This window comes from Marmota marmota, unplaced genomic scaffold, assembly GCF_001458135.2.
Source record: "Marmota marmota marmota unplaced genomic scaffold, marMar, whole genome shotgun sequence".
NCBI lineage: Eukaryota > Metazoa > Chordata > Mammalia > Rodentia > Sciuridae > Marmota > Marmota marmota.
The window spans coordinates 41,729,716-41,744,859 of NW_025999977.1; the positions used below are offsets into that span (position 1 = coordinate 41,729,716).

Genomic DNA, 15,144 nt, shown 5'->3' on the forward strand with positions numbered 1-15,144 from the left:
GCCCTTTTTAATTTTTTATTTTGAGACATGGTCTTGCTAAGTTGCCCAGGTTAACCTTAAACTTGTGATTGTCCTGCCTCAGCCTCCCTAGTAGCTGAGATAAAGGTATACACAATTGAAAATAATACAGGTCTCTGGGCTGGGGTTATTGTTTGCCTAGAATGTGCAAGGCCCTGGGTTCAATCCTCAGCACCACGTATAAATAAATAAATAGAATAAAGATATTGCGTTCAACTACAACTAAAAAAAATAAATATTTAAAAAAATAAATATTTAAAAAAACAAATATTAAAAAAAATAAAATACTACAGGTCTCATAATGTGAGATCTCCAAACAAAATATCTTTTCTGCCAGTAAAATTGTTCTTTATTCCTATGCTATAATTAAAGATGTCATAAAGAATGCTGTAGTTTCCAGTCAGGTTCTAAAACTATTGATCCCCTCATTTTCAGATTAGGGGACTGGGCCAGAGAGTTATATGACTGGCCGCAGCTCACATAGCAAATGGGGATTGGGGTTGGCATGGAATTAGCATTTAGGTTTCCTGTTTCTTTGTGGGCCCAGCTCTGAATCCCAAACTGTCTTCCTGGGCTATCCAGGGGGGAGGGTAGGGTCAGCTGCAGGTAGCAAGAATGTTGGGGAAACACAGGTAGATTTAGGATGCTCAAACACCTCCCCCATCCTACGTACTCTGCCACACTAAAGAGCAGTTAACGGTTACTATCAGACCTGATTTCTAGGTGGTGCAGAAATCCATCTTCTTAGTCTCATTTTAGCTCTTCAGCATTTGACCCTTTCTTCTGAAACTGCCTTCCTGATGACCCTGCAGGTTCCCATCTCTTGGCAGCTACAGTTCCCAGCAGCATCCTCTGTACTTCCTAAAAACCACAGCAACCCAGACCTCTATGCCACCCTCTGCCAGTCTTGATCCACTTACCACTCATCTGGTCTCAGAGATCCAAATACCTACCCCTTCCCCAGAAAGATATCTCCCCTCCTGAGAAAACCCCCAGGCTCCAGGACTTAGCTACACCTATTTCTCTGGCACTGCCACTTCAAGGTGCAACCAGCATTTCCCAACCAGGGAGTGTAATACCACTTTTCAAAACTTCGGATGCCTGTAATTCCAGTGACTTTGGAGGCTAAGGCAGGAGGATTGCAAATTCAAGACCAGCCTCAGCAATTTAGCAAGACCCTATCTCAAAATAAAAAGGACTGGGGATGTAGCTCCCCACTAGTGGTAAAGTGCCCCTGGGTCCAATTCCTAATACAAAAACAAACCAAACAAACAAAACTTCCTTCAGGCATCTTTACTGAACCCATTCCCAGAACTCTTCCTGTCTGAGCACCATGTAAAATACTGGAAGCTTAGGAGGAGGGCTCAGGGTACCTGCAGAAAGTGTATTGTACTGAACAGGGGCTTTGACTGATTCTTCCAGGGGTCATCATGCATCAAAAAGAGACAGCTTTAGACTTTTTAAAGGATGAAACTGGGCTGGCCTAGTGGCAGTAATCCCAAAGACTTGGGAGGCCAAGGCAGGAGGACTGCAAGTTCAAGAGCAGCCTCAGCTATTTAGTGAGACCCTGTCTTAAAATGAAAAATTTAAAAAGTCCTGGGGAAGGACTGGGGATATAACTCCATGGTAGAGCACCCCTGAGTTCTATCCCTAGTACCAAAAAAAAAAAAAAAAAGTAAAAAGTATAGGGTGAACTGGAATTTGGGGAGTGGAGAGGAAAGGCATATCAGAAGAAGGTAAGCAGCAGGTGCAGAGGTCCCAAGGCTTCTAAGAGTGGAAGTTTGTTGTTGGAGGTTTGTGTTGGAATTCAGGGGGTGCTGGTGGAGCCCAACTGGGAATGTGGGAGCAGGTCAGGCCTGAAGGGCTTGTGTGCCCTGCTGGGGAGCTTCTACCAGACCCCAGCCTGCCTGTTCCCCTGGTCAGAATGCCACACCTGGGAGACCCTCACTCAAAATCTCCCCTCCCCTCCCCTCTAGTTTAATTTCCTTTTCCCTTGACCTCCCTTGTCAATCAGACCACAGTTACTGAGCAAGGCTTACTCCTTTCTCTTCAGTCTACCCAAGCCAACCTACTGCCCAAGGCTTAAAAAACACTTAGAATACCACAAAATAAATCATGAAATTTAAAATAAGTAGGTGAGGAAAATATGACATTTTCTCCATCCCTCAGGCTGGGGATTCATGCAGGAACTAGGAAGCTGATGTCCTCTGTTTTGTCCCATGTCCTATTCCCTCCATCTATTTACTAATCCTCTGCTTTAATCATGACCAGGACCTTCCTAGAACCCATAGTGGCTCCCCCTTGTGTCCACCATCCTGTCAGATAGCCTCTGACTATTTCTCATATTCTCAACCCAGTTACTTCCACCATTAACCCAGTGGTTTTAGCACTCCATTATAGCCTGTCGATGTTGTAACGCTCTCATTCATCTTTTTACCCCAACCAAGTTATCAATTACTTCAAGGCAGGGGTACCGTGTCCTACTGCTCTAAGACCTAGTCTCTTTCCTGGTTTCCAGCCTGAAGGTCGGGACCCTCAACTCATTCATCCTTATGATAATTAGAAGCTTAATAAACACTGAATATATTAATATATTAATAAATACTGGATATAGCTCAGTTGGTAGAGTGCTTGCCTTGCATGCACAAGGCCATGGGTTCAATGCCCAGCACCACAAAAATAAATACCAAATAGTGAAGAAAATGAATCATCTGTGGCCCAAATATCGTAGTCTCTCCTCCTCTTTCCCCACCTACTACCTTCAGACACAATCCTGCCCTTATCTCAGACTGTCCAGCAAGGAGCAGTTTTGCAGGGTGCTGTTCACTATGGCCTCTGGGGGCAAGTTCAAATGCTGGCTTCCTGGTAGTGAGACCTTAGACATCACTGTAACTCACCACTAAATTAAAGTCCCTCTGTGGATAGACTTGGCCAAGTGCTGCTCTTCTGCGTAGATCTCAAATCCATGGGAGCAGCACTCAACAGTTTGTTTACTGCCTCTACCCAACCACAGTTTGTTAAGTGCAGGTCCTCTGGGCACCTCTGCCCCCAGGGCTGGCAGGCAGGAGTTACCAAGAGGGCAAAGATGTCCTGCAGGTGTGTGCATTAAAGAGGAAACAACCCTTAATTAACACTCCTAGCACAGAGCTAGCATGTAATAGGAGATTGATAAGTTTCTTAAAAGTATTTTAGGGGCTGGGGATATAGCTCAGTTGGTAGAGTGCTTTCCTTGCATGCATAAGGCCCTGGGTTCAATCTCCAGCACTGCCAAAAAAACAAAACAAAACAAAAAAAGTATTTTAAATTACATAAGTATTATACAATCTCTTTATAAATACATGTTATGAGAACTCTGTCCCCCACACCCCAATTTTAACTTCTTCAAAATACTTTAGGGGGCTGGGATTGTGGCTCAGTGGTGGAGTGCTTGCCTAGCAAGTGTGAAGCCCTGGGTTCAATCCTCAGTACCACATAAAAATAAAGGTATTCTGTCCAACTACAACTAAAAAATAAATATTAAAAAATATATACTTTAGGTGCTGGGCATGGTGGCACTCACCTGTAATGCCAGCTATTTGAGAGGCTGAAGCAGGAGGACTGCAAGTTCTAAGCCAACCTTAGTGAGATGCTGTGGGGGGGAGGGGGGACAGGGCTGGGGATATAGCTGAGTGGTAGAGTGCCCCTGAGTTCAATCTTCAGTACTACAATGAAGGGAAAAAAAAAAATTTTAAAGGGCTTCATGCTATTGGGTTGGTGTACAAATGTCACAATTATTCCTATCCATCTAGATTTACATGCAAATACATAATTTTTCTTCACAGATTTTTTTCTTTTATATAAATGGAACCACACTAATTCCATTTTACAGCTTGGTTTTTCATTTACAATAAGCCTGGCCAGTCTAACCATGTAATTCCTATTTCATTCCATCATTTAGATCACTATGATTTTATTCACCCAGCCTCTTATTAGTGGTCATTTATGTTGTGCACAATATTTTGCTGTCTAGTTATTGCAGCAGTGAACATCCTAGATCCTGTCTCTTTCTGCATCTGCGTCTCTATGAGACAGATACCTAGAAAGAGAAACTGCTACTCAAAGGGAATGTGCAGTTTGCATTTTATAAAATTTGGCAAGTTGCCCTCTAAAAAGGGCAGCACCAATTTATGCTCCAAGAACAGAGTAGAGATGACTTCTGCCTTTGCCAACATCAATACTTTGCTAATCAAATGGGAGGGGAATGTTTTTTGATTATGAGTATAATTGGCATTTCCCAGATTAAAAAGCAAGGTTGAACATCTTTTCATATGTTTATTGGCCATTTGTGGTGCTGCTGCTTTGGTAAGCTTAGCAAATGTTACTTCCTCTTGCTTTACAACCTGTGGTCCCAAAAGACCGCTCTTCCTGTCTGCCCTGGGAAGATCAGCCTTCTAGAGAGAAAGTCTAGAGGACTACCTCCTGCTGGGCCATATTCCATTTAATAAGCAATTGCTCAGCGCCCCCTGTGTAGGCGTCTGTGCAAGGAGCTATGGGAAGAGAAGGTGACCAAGGTGTGATCTCCTGGGCTTTTGCAAAGTAGATCAATAAGGGCTACAACCAAATTAGGAGCCGAGGTGGGCATTTGAGGCAGACATTCCTCACAATACTGCCTTGCCTGCAAAAGTGCCTCCAAACGAACATCACCCTTTGAGGAGCCAGTGACAGTTGAAGCAGGCACAACAAGTACACTTTACCAAAAGGCTGGCCACCTTTTAAAGGTGCTCCTGTGACAGCCCATAATCAAGAGTGGCTTCCAGGGCTGACCTTTGTGTTAAGCTGTGAAAACTGCCACAAAGGAACTCTCCAGTATCCTTTAAGTGGATGAGCTGTTTGCACAATGGAGTATTCACTTCTGGGGGCACAGAGAGAATAGCTCTCTGAACAACCCCCACTTTTTAGTAGTGAGAAAATAAGTATATGGGGGTTAGTAATATATTCATAATGTATCCAGCATCCAATGGCCTGCCACCGCAAAGCCCAAGCTGGGGGTGGAGGGCAGACTGTATTGAGCACCATTCTTACACCCAGAGTATTAGCTTTCACCATACCCCTAAAACATATTTTCCCCAATTACTATATACATTTGTTTTTCATTTTTTGTTTTTGTGTTTTTGGTACTGGGGACTAAAACTAGGTCTTTCTGCCTCATGCATGATTAGCACACGCTTAGGACATGCTCCTGTTGAGATACGCCCCCAGTCCTATAAAAAGCACTTCATCCCTGTTTTTACCACCGGGAAACTAAGATTTCCCGAGGTAAATAGGGGAGAGCCAGATGGATATCCCAGTGGAGAGGCCTCTGGGCAAAACCAGACTCCAGATCTCAGACTTCTGTTCTGCAGGCAGGTAGTTTTCCTGATTTCCAGTCGTGGGTTGTCATGAATTCAAGCAGGTTTAGAAGAGACCCTCCAGCGCTGCCTGACTCTGTGAGGCTCAGGTCCTTTTAGCTCTTGTGACCTGTCCCTCCCAGCTCCACTTGGTTCCTTGCCCTGCCCTTGACTTGCTGTTTTCTCCTGACTGTCTGACATTGTGAAATTGGATTAAGACAATGTTGGAATGAGATTCAGGAGGCCTGGTTTCCGGTCTTAGCTTCTGCCCCTGATTAGTTGATCAATTTGAGGAGCTCTTTCTCCTCTCTGCACTTGAGTTCCCTGGACAGAATTAGACTCCATGACTCCAGGGATTCTAAAATGTTACAGTGGTGAAGAGGACTAAATCATGACCTGTAGCTCGCTTTGTCACCCCTACTACCTTGTACAAAAACTCCAAACATCAGCAAATTCTGAGACCTCTCCCGTAGGCTTTTCCTAGAGGTACATTATACAAAACATCCTTATAAAGACTCTGATGAAACAATGTTCATAAAATTAGTTTTTGGGGTTGGGCACAGTGGTGTGGAGGCTGAGGCAGGAGGAATGCAAGTTCAAGCTCGCCTAGGCAATTTAGTGAGACGTTGTTTCAAAATAAAGTAAAAAAGGATGGGAGTATAGGTAAATGATAGAGCACTTGCCTAGCCTGTGTGAAGCCCTGGGTTCAATCCCCAATACTGCAAAAAATTAAGGGAAGGAAAGGTAGAGCAGCGTGCTTTAAGACTTCTTGGACAGCTAGAAGACTAAGGTCTACTAAGCCCCCTTCTCACCCATCTGTGGAGTCCTTCCTAAGGTCTGTCCCTTATCCTCAACTGTCACTTTTTTTTTTTTTTTGGTGGTGCTGGAGATTGAACCCAGGGCCTTGTGCATGTGAGCCAGGCACTCTACCAGCTGAGCCATATCCCCAGCCCTCTCATCAGTCACTGGTCACTTTGCACTCGCTCCACACCACCTGCCCACCTTACCATTTTTCTGACGTAGCTATTCTTCATGTCAACACTTTACAGATAACATGGCTCTTCCCTTCTTCCACTTTAACAATGAAGAGTAGGCAGTACGAATATTTATATTTTCACTTCCAGCTCAGATGGATTGAACAAAAATAGGAATAACCGTTGAGACTCCCCTGTATTTGAATCTTGGTGGTGTTTGAAAGGCACCTTTGTGAGGCAAAAATCAGAAAATGAAAATTGAGTTAGACCTGCTTTCTATACACAGCAAAGATGAAGGTGTTACTAGAATTCAGTGTTCCCTGGAGGTGGCTTTGTTTATCACCCCTCAGAATCACCTGGGCAATGTATCCAAAGACAGGTCCCCTTTCGAGCCACTGCAGCAGGATCTCAGGGCATTGCTTGACGGGTCTGGATATCAACCAGTTCCCCCCACAAGGTTCCAGGGGTTTCTAAAGTCTGAGAACCACCAAGCTTCAGATGCTTAGAATTAAACCAAACCTGAAGAAATTCCCTGAAATATTGTATAACCTGCATCTGGGACCTCTGCACAGTAGGGTCACCTGGGAATTTTGTTTAAACTGTACAACCTGCCTGGATTAATCACACAGGGAATTTAGTGGCAGCCAGCTCAAGTCATTGCTAAAGGTCTCCAGGTCATTCTGATGTAGGCCCAGATGCAGGCTCTTGGATCTGGAAGGACCAGTGGAGGAAAAAAGATGGGCTTGGAGGCAGGCACTTTGTAAGCCTGAGCAGGGTTGTGGGGGAAGACCGGAAAAGGGCTGGGTACAGGAATTTAAATTTTCCCTTTCTGATGGAGATGGCAGTAGCCATGTTTGTCCCCAGGGCCTGCTAGGTCTTCTTTCTCTTTGGACTCTGAAACTTGAGAGGGTTTGCATGCCTGAATCTGAATGGTGGTCCCTTAGCCCCTCCCCTTGGCCCCCAGATTCTGGAATACAGGGTGGGGGAAGGGTGGTGGTTAAGGTGTACCAGTTCCTTTGCCCCTCCTCCCAGTATAGAATTAGCACTTCTCCCCAGGACTGGCTTCTAAAACAAAGTGAAAACATCCACATGTTCTAAAGCAAACTTGTCATAAGGTTTTTCTGCTTTCCAAGTATTGCCCACTCTGATTTCCTTTGAATTTTTTAAAAATATTTTTTAGTTGTCAATGGATCTTTTATTTTATTTATTTATTTCTATGAGGTGCTAAGGATCCAACCCAGGGCCTCACGCATGCCAGGCAAGCGCTCTACCACTGAGCCACAACTCCAGCCCTCCTTTGATCTTATTTGTGATATTTGGCAGATATTTATAGTCCTGTTGGCTGGCTAGGAAACGGGTCCAGAGAAGCTAGGTGGTGAGGTAAGGTCTTGTCATCAGCTATACCTTGCCTAGTCCAGACTACACCTCTCCCCCCACCACCTGCCCCCCACCCTTAATTCTCATGTTAAGGAGCATGTAAGTCCTGGGGTCAGTGCAGCTTTCTACACCTCACCCCTGTAATGTCATCTCTGCTGCCTGCCCAGGTCCCCAGGCTCAGGTGGAGCAATGCAGACCCAGCAGTTCTTTGTTAGTGGACAAAAGTGACAGGACAGGAGGATCAGCCCTGGAGCTTCAGGAAAGAGAATGCAGGTGGGCAGAGGGAGGCAGGAGGTCTAGCTGCAGCCCTGGTCCCTCTGGCTTCCAAGCATAAGCCATTAGGGAAGCATAGGGCTGAGCGAGGAGGGCTGAGGGCTGCTTGGGAGAGAGCTGGGGTGGCAGGGAGGGGAGGGGGGTCAGTGAGAAGGGAAGGACTGGCTTTCTGGCAGGGCCTCTACCCTGCATCTTATTTACTTATTTTTGTGGTGTTTGGGATGGAACCGAGGGCCTCTATCTTTCTTTTCTTTTTTGCGGGGGTGGGGGGGGGAGATGGTGGTGTGTGTGCGTTTGGGAAGTTACCGGGATTGAACTCAGGGGCACTTGACCACTGAGCCACATCCCTAGCCCTATTTTGTATTTTATTACAGACAGGGTCTTACTGAGTTGCTCAGTGCCTCTGCTAACTTGCTGAGGCTAGCTCTGAACTCGCAATCCTCCTGCCTCAGCCTCCTGAGCCACTGGGATTACAGGCTTGCACCATTGAGCCCGGGCAGAGCAGGTCCCATGCTTCAGCCCCTCTTACCAGATCCGCTAGTGACTGTGCCTGTGTTTGTTTCTTCCCCTCATCTGCTGGGGCTAATGCAGCAGTAGGTGACTCCCAAATCTGGCCATTCCTGCCTGAAAAGCGAGAGGGTATGCCCATTCTGGTACACCCTTGCTTGTCTTCCCTTGAATCTTCCTGCCTTTGCTGATCCCTGAGTGTCTGATTTCCCTGGGCACATGTAGGAAGCGTCGCTACCAAGTAATTTGCCATCTAATTGCAGGTTGTCTTGAACGTGGGCTGTGGTTTATGTGTGGCGGGTCTGTGATACACAATTAGGCTGTGAGTAACAGAAGGTGGAGGCCCATCTCTCCACTTCTCTTTCCCTTCCTCAGGGCCTGCCAACCCAGCAGGTGCCTGGGACTCACCCTGGGGCCATATTGGGCCTAGGTGTGTTTCAGGCAGGCTCACTGAGGTTGGTTTCAGGAAATTAATCTGGTAAGTGGGGGTGGGGGTGTCCCTGCCCAGTGGCTCTCACTCAAGTGCTGTGCCTCTCCTGAACTGCAGGGAGAGATTCTGCTTCAGGGCCCAGGTTTGGGCTTGTGGCATGGAGCCCAACTAGTCCAGCACACTGCAGTTGCCATGGTGACCCTTTTGCTTTTCTTCAGGAGGAGGGGGAGGATGGATTTCTCTTTTCAGTCCAAATCATCTGCCTGGACTGCCACCATTCTGTACACTCTGGGAACCAGACTCCCAGCCTACTGCGTTCTGCTTTCTTCCATAGGGCAAAGCTAGTCCAGCCCTGCGGTTTTAAATCATGACCAAATATCAGGCAATAAAGGATATGACCAGAAAGGGAGCAGAAGGGAAAGGCCCTGGAGGTGAAGTGGCTGGCCTGGGACAAGTGGCTGAAGTGTGGCATGGGCACACACCTTCGCATGTCCTCCTTCCTACAGTCTTCTCTCCACCCCACTTCCTCTTCAGTTAGTGATTCTGGCTCTTCAGGTGGGCACAGTCCTTTCTAGGCCTCAGTTTCCTCATTTGTAACAAAGAGTCTCTGGTTCTCACACCTGGCTGGCATCAGCATTACCTAGAGAGGTTTTACTAGAGTCCTGGGCCCCTCCCCAAGGGTGCTGCTGATAGGTAAGGCCCAAGAATCTCTATTTTTAAAATCCTCCTTGGGTGATCCTAATCGCATTTAAACCCAGTAAGTTTTGGGGTTCTCCTGGCAGGATGACCTGCAGAGGCCTCGTGGAAAGAAAAGGAAGTTCTACCTGGGGCTGAGGGCTGACTGGCCTTTCTAGGCTCCCAGGAGCTTCTGGAACCCCTGGCAGGTTAGTTGTGCCAGGAAGCCAGTGTTTCCTGGTCATGCTGGCTAAGCCAAGTCCGGCCCCCACCTCTTCCCTCAGGAGAAGCCAGGAGAGAGAGAATGACAGGAAGGGGGGGATGTTGCCATAACAACCAGCTCCAGGCAGAGGCCTCCCTTCCAGGGGCTGGTGCTTCACCCAAGTCATGGTGGTTTCCATGGAGATGAGGTACTGAGGGATGGGGGGGGGGCTTTTGCCCCACTTAGAGTATTAGTCAGAAGCTGCTAGAAGGCTGCACATCCCTAGGTGGGAGCCCTGGACCCCCCCTGTCAACTTAAAGTCCCCCAGCATGGCCTCTGCTCTCTGGGTGCATGTCTGACACCTTCTCCAGCTTAGTTGCTCTCTCTGCGGCCGTCTCCTTAGCAACAAGTCCTGCTAACTCCAAGCTGTTGGCTCTGTGGCTATTTTTAGCTTCACTGCCAGCAGCCCAGTCCTGGTCATTTGCTTGCAACCCCCCATGGATTGCAGGGGAATAGGAAAATGAAGATTCTTGGCTGCTTTGGGGAGCCTAGACCCGGGACCCTCGGCAACCATTAGAATTTCTACAGTGGAAAGTTATCTGTCCCCCAACCTGGAACTTGGGTGGCTTAGGATAAAGCTTCTGAGACAATGTTGCCTTCAGTTCAGGAACCAATGTTTGAGTCTTCCATTAAGGTGCCCTGTCCACAGAGCTTCCAAATCAAACTGAATTAAGATCCAGTTCAGGCCTTCTGATATTTATCTCCCAGAGAAAAGGAGTATACACAGCTGCCTTCCTGTAAGACCAGCAGATCTAAGGGAGGGTTACACATGGTAGGGAGGAGGAGGAGGAGCAGGAGAAGGAAGAGACAAGGTAGTAGATAAGGGACTATAGGGGAAGGTAGGGACAATAGCGGGAACAAGGGTAAAGGGCCAGAGCAGCCCTGTCCAAAAGAACTTTCTGTGGGGAGGGAACTGTTCTATAATCTGTGCTATCCAGTACAGTAGCCCCCATTCACTTGTGGTTCTCTTGGATACTCAGAATGTGGCTAGTGCAAAAAACAACCATATTTTAATTTTTATTTATTTTCAATAGCTATATGCAGCTAGTAGCTACTTTAGTGGAAAGCACAGGGCTAGAGAAATTTCCCTGGTAGAGGTAACTGGTGAGCTGGCGTAGACGGATGGGCAGGATCTGGGCTGGTGGAAGTTGAAGGGGAAGAGCATTCCAAGAGGAGCAGCATGAGGAGTGGCAAGTGGGTGGCAGAGCATGGGCTGCGTGATATGTCACAGAGGCCTCCAGATTTGTGGGGGCCTTGAGTGTTGTGCAAAGAGTATTGATCACCTGGCACTGAGGCCTTTAAGCTGGGGGCAGGAGGACAGGTTTGAACACCCAACCTGACCTCACGGTCTTTTGTTTGGTAGGGTCAGTGAGGACAGGAAGAAAATATTCAGTGACTCCCCAGTGTGTTGCTTTGCAGATGGCTTTTAGGGTCGTGGCTTCTCTGATTTTGAGTAAAGGGACACAGGTGTTAAGTGTCCTGTTGGTTATGGCAACAAATAGACTGCCTTCACCCTGCCAGCAGGGCACTTTAAGACATGCTACAGAACACTGAACTTGAGCTAAAACAAGGCAAGTAGGAGTGGCCATTGCAGCTTGGACCTCCAGGCATTACTGCTCTTTGGTTCAATATCCTGGCCTAGGGTCTCATCTCAGTTCTCTGGGCCTGAAAGTCCTTTTTTTTTTTTGTACCAGGGATTTGAGAACTCAGGACACTCAACCATTGAGCCACATCCCCAGCCCTATTTTGTATTTTATTAAGAGACAGGGTCTCAGTGAGTTGCTAAGTGCCTTGCTTTGCTGAGACTGACTTTGAACTCGCGATCCTCCTGCCTCAGCCTCTCCAGCCACTGGCATCATAGGCAGGCGCCTGGCAAGGGTGCACTCTTATGACAATGTTCTTCAAAGACCCCAGAGAGTGACATATACCAGAAGAGTATATTTAGCAATTTAGAATAGGACATGTCCTGGTCACACAGATCATAATACTTGTCCTGTGGTTTTCTGGCAACATAAAAGGTATGAGCGCCACTGGAAAATGTAATTAAAGTTAGGAGTTTGCTTGATGAATACAGCATAGGGCTGAGAGTCAGGTGTCCCCAAGAGGTTTTCATCATCTCTGTGGCCGGTTGAGTCACTGCTGCCTTTGCCTGCCGGAGAGGAAATGTGCTCTGTCTTTGAGGTCACCTCTCTGTTGGGCCAGGGTGGATCCTTCCTCTCTAGCACCTCTTTTAGGCTCTTGACATCCACCACACTTCTTTTCATCCAAGAGTCCCTCCTTTCAACATACTTTGATGATAATTCCAAGGACAGGGCTTATTTTACATTAAGCTGCTATTTTAAGTTGACTATCTTTATCTCAATCAAAAGACCTATCTCAGGAATTACCCGGAAGGTCAAAGGCATATGTGACCATGAGGTTCCTTAAAGGCTACCCTGTATTTTTTTTTTTTTTTTAATATCTGACCTTTTTCCAAAATCACCTCTTACTTATCCTAGATCTTGGGGTCTCTTCTGCTTTGGGGTCTGATTCTTGTCTACTGATCCTAAAGAAGACACATGCCTGGTTACATGACTCAGTCCGTAAAAGGGCAGTGTTTCTTGTCTGCATGGCCACAGGAAAGGAAGATGCCCTCATTTTGTTAGGGGATACTTTTGAGTCTGGGCTTCCTTTTTCTTAAGTTGGGAAGCTGTGTGGAAGAGCTAAGATTTGACTTGAATTAAATTAAAATTAACTTTGTGGCATTGGGTATTGAATCCTGGACCTTACACTTGCTAAGCAAGTGTTCAACTACTGAGCTACATTCCCAGCCCTTTTTTCAATTTTATTTTACTTATTTATGTTAAAAATAGTTTTAGTTATAGATGAACACAATACATTTATTTATCTATTTTTATGTGCTACTGAGGATTGAACCCCAGTGCCTCAAGTGCTAGGCAACACTCTACCACCAAGCTACAACTCCAGGCCCTCAGTTTTATTTTGAGACAGGGTCTCAGTAAGTTGCAGAGGCTAGCCTCAAACTTACAATCCTCCTGCCTCAGTCTCCAGAGTAGCTAATATTACAGGTGTCCATAACCACATCTGGCTTGACTTGAATTTTAAAGGAAGAAAATAAATAAGTTTGACAGCTAGGGGAGAGTGGCTACTTTCTTTGTGGGCCATTTGAGAAAAGCAAATGGTCAGTTCTGACACTTTTCAATCTTGGCTGCACATTCAGGCCTTATTACTGTCTGGAGAAGTCCTAGGACCACAGAACAGACTGAGGTGTTCAGTTGTATTATGATGGAAAAGGAGGTATCACAGATGAGATAGGATATATGAAAAGAAGAGCCAAGCCAGAAATCAAAAACTTCCTTTTGAGAGGAGGCCTGGGGTGAAGGTCTAAGGTGGTTGTTGACAGGGCCCAGATGCTAAGAAGGCAGCAGAAGGGCAAGCACCTAAGCAAATCATTTCACATTCCTTAAATGTCAGGGGCAGGCAAGAGGGGTAAATTCAGGGCAAACCCAGGGCCTTTTTCATGCTAGGAACAGGCTTTACCACTGACCTACACACCTAGCCCCAAATTCTGGGCTTCTCATGATGGCTGGAGCATCTCCTGAAAAGATGTCTCAAACAGATAACTTGATTAGGTTGAAAGATGGATTGGGACGAAAGAGGACTTTTTTGTTGCTGATGGAACTGCTTTTTCCTTGTGAACAAGTTTAGTGTTGAGAGGGAAGCTTGTAACTCAAGTCCTATATGCAGAAGGTCCTCTGATATGGAGACCTCCATTCTTTTCAGGGCTTACTTGTTCTGATGGCCCTGGGAAGGATAAGCTGAGACCCTGAAGAGATGTGGGCTGTCCTTAACAGTGCATTTCTTGTCCTCATTATTCTGATACCTGTTCCAGCTGGTATGTCCCAGTTGACTATGGCTGGGGGCCAGGCACCTGGGGAGTTATCTCATTGTCCTTAGGATGCTGGTCTTCGAAGCTTGAGAGAGCTGATGTCATCTCTCTTGTTTTGCAGATGAGAAAACAGACTTCTTGGGGTTAAGTGGCTCACATCAAGGTCATGTTGGTGGCATCAGAACTCAAGTCCAGGTTTCTGCCAATTTTGCAGCCAGACAGCCCTCTCCTGCTGGGAGCATTCACCTTCAGTTTGCTGTCCTTTTTAATTCATCTTGCAAACTGAAAATAGGACTAATTTTTCTAAAATACCCATTTATCTTGTCAGAATATATCCTTCACTGTTACAGAATATATCCATTGACATGCCTGACCCTTCTTACAATCTATCCTTATATTTTTCTTCCTCTTAGCTTTAGTGGAACTGGGAGGGTGGAGGTGAGCATGGTTCTCCCTCCTTCATTTGCCTAATATCTCTATCTCTTATCCTGCCTGACTGACCTCATTCCAAATCCCATTCATCCTCTGACCTCTGTAACCTCATTCATCATTCCTACCACCCATTTTTTTGTCTTGTGAGCCATCTGCTTGGGATCTGTGGTACAGTTATCTTATATACACTTGTTTTTCAGTGGATTTTCCAGTCTCCCCAAGACTAGTGGAATCTGGCAGCTCCCTGAGGGCAGGGCCAAGTGTCTGTTCCTGGATCTGATGCTACAGCCCATCTAATGGAGGGCTCTGGGTGGAGACTTTGTGTCACCTTGTGGGTAGGTGCCTCTGCTTAGGAGGGAGCTTGAAATGGCGGAGGCTACACCTGGAGGTTCCTAGCGACAATAATGTCGTCTTAAGCTACACATGGCTTGGCTGGGAACGGAGGCATTGCTCTACTTTACAGCTCAACATTACAAATAGGAAAATGAGCCACCCGGGGGCTCCCGGGACTTGGCCAGTTAGAGGCTCACAATGTCCGAATCTATCAACCACTCTTTGTAAGCACCCTCTCTGTCCACCTGTAGCGTGAAGGGGAGACGCCCCAGCAGTTCTCGTCTTGGAGCGCGCAGTTTCCTTTCGGCTGCCTTCTGTCCCTCCATCTGTATTCGGAGTTTCCCTGAACTGCCTGGGACTCGCTTATCTGTGAGCTTTTTCTTTCTTTTTCCGGTCGTGCTTCTGCGAAACTCACTTTCTACAACTTTCTCCCGGCTCTTCCAGACCGTCCGAAAGCTCCGCTCCCGTCCCTGGACTCCACCAGGTTCCCCGAGGGCCCGCGGCCAGCGCACACCGCCCCTCCCTGCGGCCCTCCTTCCCCGCTCCCGCGGCTCCCCGCCGGGCCGGCTCCGCTAATCTCCTCCCGGGAGGGGGCCGCGGGGGCAGGG

The 15,144-nt window shown here is 46.8% G+C and overlaps 1 protein-coding gene across 1 annotated transcript in view; it reads left to right on the top strand.

Annotated features, from left to right (window-relative positions):
• The window catches only part of LOC125617235 (DNA (cytosine-5)-methyltransferase 3A-like), a 39,245-nt gene extending 24,107 nt beyond the window's left edge, over positions 1-15,138 (top strand). Inside the window, exon 5 of the mRNA XM_048804721.1 lies at positions 13,893-15,138. Coding sequence (XP_048660678.1) covers positions 13,893-13,919 — 27 coding nt within the window. The 3' untranslated portion in view covers positions 13,920-15,138. The remainder of the gene's footprint in view (positions 1-13,892) is intronic.
• Positions 15,139-15,144: the final 6 nt, after the last annotated feature.